Source organism: Ovis canadensis, chromosome 5 (genome assembly GCF_042477335.2).
Source record: "Ovis canadensis isolate MfBH-ARS-UI-01 breed Bighorn chromosome 5, ARS-UI_OviCan_v2, whole genome shotgun sequence".
Classification (NCBI taxonomy): Eukaryota; Metazoa; Chordata; class Mammalia; order Artiodactyla; family Bovidae; genus Ovis; species Ovis canadensis.
Genome location: NC_091249.1, coordinates 52,880,330 through 52,888,345, shown reverse-complemented (window position 1 = coordinate 52,888,345; position 8,016 = coordinate 52,880,330). Strand labels below are relative to the sequence as shown.

Genomic DNA, 8,016 nt, shown 5'->3' with positions numbered 1-8,016 from the left:
ATTTACAATATGCATCTTCCACAGTTTACTATCTGATTTAATGATGTATCAATTCAGGTATAACAAATTTACAATTTTCTCTAACAAAACACTGGCAAACCCATGATTGAGAGCACTCTGTTTTCTGGCTCCATCCCTTCTTCCAATTAGCAGGCAATTTAATATTGTGGCAATACTCTTGCTGAGCTTCAGTTCATAGTCTAAATTTATGAATATGGAGACCGTTCATATTCTTGCCTGGAGAATTCCATGCTGGTAGGAAGATCCAGGAAGATCTTTCTTTCTTCTGTTAGTTATTTCTCTGTCTACTATTTGTCTTGGAGGGGAAGATAATACAGTACTCCCAAATATTCCACTTTTCTGTAATGATTATTTTGAGTGAAAGGAACTTGAAACCTTCTCTGAACTCCTGTTATGGGTCTATAAACATATCCTCCAAAACAAGTGTAGTTGTCATGAATCCCTTCCCCAGGAGTTTTAACACAAATGAAAATTTGACTCTCATCATGGGAAGAGACACTAGAAGTGATACCACAACCAGATGAACTTTGTCAGAAACTATCATATCTCCTGTCTACCCTTCTAAGTCCCATTTATCTTTCCTAAAAATCATGTGCTGCTGCTACTGCTGCTAAGTCACTTCAGTCGTGTCTGACTCTGTGCAACTCCATAGATGCCAGCCCACCAGGCTCCCCCGTGCCTGGGATCCTCCAGGCAAGAATACTGGAGTGGGTTGTATTTTCCCTTAATTGGCCTATATCCTCTCTCCTCTTTTGCAATTAAGATGGTGTTTAAGCCTGAATGCTAAGTCATCTCAGAGTTATGCACTTTCCTGGGCTATCTCCTATGTACACATTAGTTATGCATACATGTATACTTAGTCATACATGTCATGCTTAGTCATGTCCAACTCTCCAGGGGAGCTCTCCAGGCTCCTCTGTCCATGGAATTCTCAGGCAAGACTATTGGAGTGGGTTGCTGTGCCCTCCTCTGGGGGATCTTCCTGACCCTGGGACTGAACCCATGTCTCCTGCTGCTCCTACATTAGCAGATAGGTTCTTTACCACTGCACCACCTGGGAAGATCTGCATACATTCGTGGTAATAAATTTTTTTTTTCTTGTCTGTTTCTTTTTCTCTTGGTCTTTTATTACAAAAGTCAGTGAAGAACTCAGAAAGGTAGACTGCCTGCCATAGAGTCTCTGCCAAAATGCAAGTGATCAGGACTGATTTCCCTGCTGTACCAAACTCTGAATAAGCAGCTTTTACCTTCCTTGTTCGGCTGGTCCTCATTTAAATCCACAATGCCCAATAATTATTTGTTGAATGAACAACCAATAATTGAGTAGAAAAATTATAGGACATCAGTTGAATACAAGATTTGCAGAAGAACTAACTAATCTCTACTTCTCATTATTCACAATTAAATTCTCAGAATGGAGCTAGACATTTGCTCTGATATTCTTTGGTGATCACATTGTCTCCCAGCCCCTGTGGGTGATGTGAGGGTGAAGAACCCCAAGGGAAGCATATGTGGATGTGTCAAGGGATGTCTCGTGTGTGCCTCCTCCCTTTGTTTAGGTGGGACTCTGGGGTATTTTTCAGATCCAGGGTTATGGGGAATAAATTTTGTCCTATAGCCATTTCATTAATTTTGGCTTCTTCCTTGAAGTAGAGTTTCTGTCCATCCCCTGGGGTCACTATGTACTGAATTGGGTCTCAAGATATCTGCTCTCCAACTAAAGGTATAAACCTGGGATATGAGCTCATCAATTTTGTAAGAAGGAGAAGAATATCTTGGATAGTTAATTGTAAAATTTTTAGTTAGAGCTGTGGAGTTAGAGGAGACTCTGTGTAAGAGTCTTTCTCAGATGACAGCTTGCTCATGCATTGTTCTGAGGACTAGATCTTTGCATACTTCTTAGGTCTGACCCATCTCTGCTATACTCCACTGGGTGGAGTAGAAGGTGAACTCTAGGGAACTGAATGGGTCTGGTAAGTGCTGAAGAGGGTGAGGGAAGACTAAACAGATGAGGGACAAAAGTGACTGGGAAGGGGAAGAAGCGGATCTGACTTCCGAGTTCAGTCTATAGAGTGTCAGGCTGGATACAAAGATACCTCCTTGTTGCCAAAGTCAGAGACTTGAAAGATGGTATTCTTAGTTTTCTTGAGCAAAATTGCTATCATTGCTTACTGTTCTCCAGTCTCTGGACTCAGTTCCAAAGTAGGAAGACAGACCTGTTGTGTCATTGCCTCAAATGTGCCCCCATCAGGCTGGCGTCCATGGCTATGCTTCATTCCTGCTTGTGCTGATCAGGTATCTACCTCCTTGAGCTATTCTCTGGCTCTCTTGGCTGGTATATCTCTGTATCTCACTATGTCGTAGGATTTCTCTGTCTCCTGCCGTGATCTCCTGATTCTAGCCATTTATCTCATCTCTGCTAAGATGAAAATGGCATTGTGCAGGCACATTGACCTATACCAGTGTGTAAACCTATATTTCATTAGAATTACTTGGGGATCTTTCAAAAAAATCATATGATGAGACCTTATCCAGACCCAGTACCCATAGTCCCTGCAGTGGAACCAAGATGTGCACATTTCTGAAGACATTCTCTTTAACGTCTTAGAGACAGACATAACATGACCCCAGTCATGACCACCGGACTCCAGCAATCTCATTCTTCCTATCTTTTCTATTCATAATTATCTTCCTAATGGAAGTCTGTTTCTCTTTGACATTCTTTCCAGTTTTTATTAGAGGGAATGCTTGAATTGCAATTGTGACATCAAACAAGACAGAAGCAGCACACTCCAAAAATGCACCCCTGGAGACCCACCACTTGTGGTGTGAGCACTGACTATTTCTTCCTTGGTAAGTTCAGTGAGTGTCACTGACTCTTGGAACAGTTACTGGTTCTAACCAGTTTAGAGTCAACTGAGTTTAGGCACTAAAGAGACTGATGGACAACTGAGAGATAGTCATGTCCAAGTCCCTGCCCTCACATACCCCACAGTTCAAGTAATGGAGTAGGGTGAAGGGTTGGCATACTTCCAGAGAGGCATTTCTGAGGCTCTCTTGTGTATTTGACATGACACTGTTGTGTCACAACTCTGTTGTAGTGCCTGCTGTGTTGGGAAAATATAATTAAAAGCCAAGTCAGTCTCTTCCCCATTTTTAAAACCTATCCACAAAGGTAGAAGAGAAAGAAAACAGTTTTTTAAAATTATTTATTTATTTTATTTTTGGTTGTGCTGGATCTTTGTTGCTGCTCAGGCTTTGCTATAGTTGTGGTGAGTGGGGCACAATCTCTCATTGAGGTGCTCAGACTTCTTACAGAAATGGCTTCTTCTGTTGTGGAGCATGGTCTCTAGGGCATGTGGGATTCAGTAGATGTGGTTCCCAGGCTCTAGAGCACAGGCTCAATAGTTGTGGCACAAGGACTTAGTTGCTCCGCAATATGTGGGCTCTTCCCAGGCTAGGGATGGAAGATTCTTTACCACTGAGCCATCAGGGAAGCCCAGAAAGCAGTTTTATTTTTGTATAAACATTAAGTCAGAATTTGATGTGTGTTTACAGGTAATCAGCTAAGAGGTTGCAAAGACAGAGGAATTTGAACCCTTTGTACAGCCAGGCAGTGACTACTCATTACTTGCATGCTCTCAAGATAAACAATAATAGTCCTCAAGGAAGAGGAATTGACAGTACCATTTGTCACATGGAGTTCATTCTAGATTCACCTGGTAATTGGTGTGACTCTCTGTGTTTGTCACTTGTCTTCATCCAAAGGAAATACCAAGTTCTCACATGTTATGACAAGAGATAGTTCTGCAGCTTGGAGCAAGGTGCCTGCTGAAGTTAGGGTCCTGCCTGCCTGCAGAGCCTGGGAGGTAGGGACTCTATCTTTTTTGACAATTATGTTTCCAAGAATTGGGTTCTAAGTTCTTAGGAAAATATTTTTATTTTACTCTTAAAATGTTTACATACATTTCAGAGAGATGAGGAACTTACAAGGATACATTTTCTAAGCAATTGCTAAGTAAAGTGAGGCTAGGACTCTATCCCTTTATTTTCAATTTATAAATATAACTTACATTTACAGCTGTCACCCCTTTCCCACATCCTTCTCTCTTTCTCTCTATCCCCAATACTCACTTTCTCCAAATCAGAGAAGAAGAAATTTTCTTCCACCTGCCTAGTTTCTGGCTGGTCTAGGAACGAAATTGACATGAGACAGATCCACAGGAGAAAATCAAATACAGGTTTAAGAACATGCATACCTGAGAGAGACTCAGGAAATCTGAGTAACTCACCAAAAGGGCTAAAACCCTCATTTTAAATACCATCTTCAGCTTTCAAGACAAAGTAGGATGTTGAGGGTAGTAGTTTGGGACTTCAAAGGGGAGGAAGGCGATGGACATGGGGATTAAAAACCAAAATTTGGTAAATAAATGTTTGCTGGGCCATGCTGGGACAGAGCAGACTCTGCCCACAGTTTCCCCCACACATGCACTCTAAATCCATGTTCTTTGCAGATCTCTCTGATGATAGATCTATTCCGGGACGAGTCTTTTAGTGAAATTCTTCTAAGCATTTAGGGGGAAGGTTAAAGCTTCTTCTTTAGACTTCTAGGTCTTGATTGTTTTCAGTTTGAAATAATCCAAATACCAAAGTGACATTTTGGGGTGACAAATTTTATTTCCCTATATCTTTTTAAATCTATATTCTCTTTCCCTAAATCTCTAGGTATTCACTTGCTAATTAAAAGTTCTCTGTCTCCCTTGCATTCTCTGACCTTCCCCCTCTGGGGGCCTGCTTCCTAGTCTTTCAAGAGAAATAAGCTCAAATCCTGGAGACAATGGAGAGGAGATGGATTTTCACTGTAGGAGGAAAGGATGGGGCTAAGACAGAGGGTTGAGCACTGTCCTTTAAAAGAAACCAGAGGAAGTTATTTTCCTTGTACAATGGCGATGCCAGGTTAGTCATTTTGTTCTTAAGTTTCCTCATTTATTTTTTTCTTAGGCTGAAGGCCATGGACGTATGGAACCATACCTCCCTGTCAGATTTCATCCTTTTGGGTCTGTTCAGCTACTCACCATATGACTTCTTCCTTTTTACCCTTGTCCTTCTGGCCTCTGCTGCTTCTCTGACTGGCAACATCCTCTTCCTCCTGCTCATACAAGCTGACAGGCGCCTGCACACTCCCATGTACTTTTTTCTTAGTCAGGTCTCCATCATGGACCTGACCATGATGGGCGCAGTGGTGCCCAAGATGGCAGCCAACTTCCTCTCGGGAAGTAAGTTCATCTCTCGGGGTGGCTGTGCCACCCAGGTCTTCCTAGTGGTCATGGTAGGAAGTGCTGAGTGCTTCCTCCTGGCAGTCATGGCCTATGACAGGTATGTGGCTGTGTGTCACCCCCTGCGGTACCCTGTGCTCATGAACTGGAAGGCCTGCTGCATGATGGCCCTTGCATCCTGGATGGTTGGAGTGACTGACAGTGTAATTTATGTGGGCATGGTCTTCAGCTTCCCCTACTGTGGCTCTCTCCAGGTGGACCACTTCTTCTGTGAGGTCCCCACCCTGTTGCGGCTCTCCTGTGCAGACACCTCGCTTTTTCAGGACCTCATCTATGCTTGCTGTGTAGTCATGATGCTGCTGCCCCTAGGGGTCGTTGTGGCTTCCTATGCCCGGATCCTCATGACTGTAGTTAACATGCCCTCCACTGAGGGGAAACAGAAGTCGCTGACTACTTGCTCCTCGCACCTGACTGTGGTGGGTCTTTACTATGGCGGTGGCCTATTTAACTACATGCAGAAAGCTTCCGCTAGGACGCCAGCAGAAGACAGAGCCATCTCCACCTTCTACACCATCATTGCTCCGATGCTCAACCCACTCATTTACAGCCTGAGGAACAGGGAGGTAATGAGGGCCTTTAAGAAGGTCCTGGGGACATGGAGAGTGTAGCCATGCCCACCCTTCTGAGGCTTCCTCTCTTGTTCTGTTCCTTCTTCCAGAAGCTCAGATATTCTTGTGGCACATCCTCCTCTGTACCCCTCAGCCCCTTCAGGCTGGTTGGGGTGAGGCTATGAGCTGAGTAGCCTCACCTGAAAGCATTTGGATCAAAGATGTCAAGGAAACATGGTAGTTATCAGTTTCACAATGAGTCTTTCCTCCATGAACACTCCTATTTCCATGCAGTGAAGGCTCATAAATACATTTTTGTCTTTTCCCCAGAATTGCCAGGGGCAGTCTTCTGATCTGCATGCTAAAAGTGAGCAAGGAGTGAGAACCAATTTAGAACTCACTGTCCACTGAAATGTGGTACATAGGTCAGAGGTAAAGTCTGACAGGTAGGAGCTGAGCAACCTGGACAATGTTATTTCTTTCTCTGAGTTTCATTTTATCATCTGTACCATCATAGCTACCAGTAAAGTCCAGTGTTTTCTGGCACTAACTACTAGTTACTTATTATAATACAAACTCCATTTCAGTCTATCTTATGTTAGTAAGCAATGTAAAGAGTTTTGTGCCTTCTTGAAATGTACATTAAATATGCCAAAGTATCAAATCTCAGAAACAGCCAGAACATTTTTATAGTCTGCCTGTCAGTATAACATTGCAGACGAAACAGAAGACACAAAGGTTTTTGCAGTCAGGTTATTTGGGGATCTACTAGTCAAAGTATTATGGCTCTAGCAACAGTCCTTCTAAAGATTATTCAGGGTTGATTTCCTTTGGGATCCACCGGTTGGATCTCCTTGCTGTCCAAGGGACTGTCAAGAGTCTTCTGTAGCACCACAATTCAATTGCATGAACTTTTCAGCACACAACTTTCTCTACGATCCAACTCTCACATTCTTACATGACTACTGGAAAAACCATAGCTTTGACTATACAGACCTTTGTCGGCAAAGTAATGTCTCTACATTTTAGTACGCTGTCTAGTTTTGTCATAGCTTTTCTTCCAAGGAGCAAGTGTGTTTTAATTTCATGGCTGCAGCCACCATCTGCAATGACTTTGGAGCCCAAGAAAATAAAATTTGTCACTGCTTCCACATTTTCCCCTCCTATTTGCCATTAAGTGATGAGACCAGATGTCATGATCTTAGTTTTTTGATTGCTGAGTTTTAAGCCAATTTTTTCACTCTTCTCTTTCACCCTCATCAAGACACTCTTTAGTTCCTCTTCACTTTCAGCCATTAAAGTGGTATCAATGTGCATATCTGAGGTTGTTGATATTTCTCTTGGCAATCTTGATTCCAGCTTGTGCTTTATCCAGCCCAGCATTTCGCATGATGTACTCTGCATAGAAGTTAAATAAGCAGGATGACAATATACTGTGTTGTACTCCTTTCCCAATTTGGAACCGGTCATTTGTTCCATGTAATGTTATAACTGATGCTTCTTAACCCACATACAAGTTTCTCAGGAGACAGGTCAGGTGGTCTGGTTTTCCCATCTCTTTAAGAATTTTCCACAGTTTGTTGTGACCCACATAGTCAAAGGCTTTAGTGTAGTCAGTGAAGCAGAATTTGATGTTTTCCTGGAACTCCCTTGCTTTCTTCATGATCCAACGAATGTTGGCAATTTGTTCTCTGGCTACTCTGCCTCTTTGCAACTCAGCTTATACATCTGGAATTTCTCCATTTAGGCATTGCTGAAGCCTAGGATTTTGAGCATAACCTTGCTAGCATGTGAAATGAACTCAATTGTTCAGTAGTTTGAACATTCTTTGTCATTGCCCTTCTTTGGGATTGAAATGAAAACAGATCTTTCCAGTTCTGTGGCCATTGCTGTTTTTACAAATTTGCTGACATATCAAATGAAGCACTTTAACAGCATCATGTTTCAGGATTTAAAAAATCTCAGCTGGGATTCCATACCTCCACTAGCTTTGTTCAAAGTAATTCTTCCTAAGGCCCACTTGACTTCACACTCCAGGATGTCTTGCTTTAGGTGAGTGACCACACCATCGTGGTTTTCCAGGTCATTAAGACCTTTTTCGTATAGTTCTT

General features: G+C 42.5%; 1 protein-coding gene across 1 annotated transcript; it reads left to right on the top strand.

Moving 5' to 3' along the window:
• Positions 1-5,032: 5,032 nt before the first annotated feature.
• LOC138440598 (olfactory receptor 2M3-like) lies at positions 5,033-5,965 on the top strand. Its single transcript, XM_069590283.1, has one exon. The coding sequence runs from the start codon at positions 5,033-5,035 to the stop codon at positions 5,963-5,965; it is 933 nt and encodes a 310-aa protein (XP_069446384.1).
• The last annotated feature ends 2,051 nt before the right edge of the window (positions 5,966-8,016 follow it).

Coding starts and splice junctions, on each gene's coding strand:
- LOC138440598 (XM_069590283.1), top strand. CDS start 5,033: ATGGACGTATGGAACCATACCTCCCTGTCAGATTTCATCCTTTTGGGT.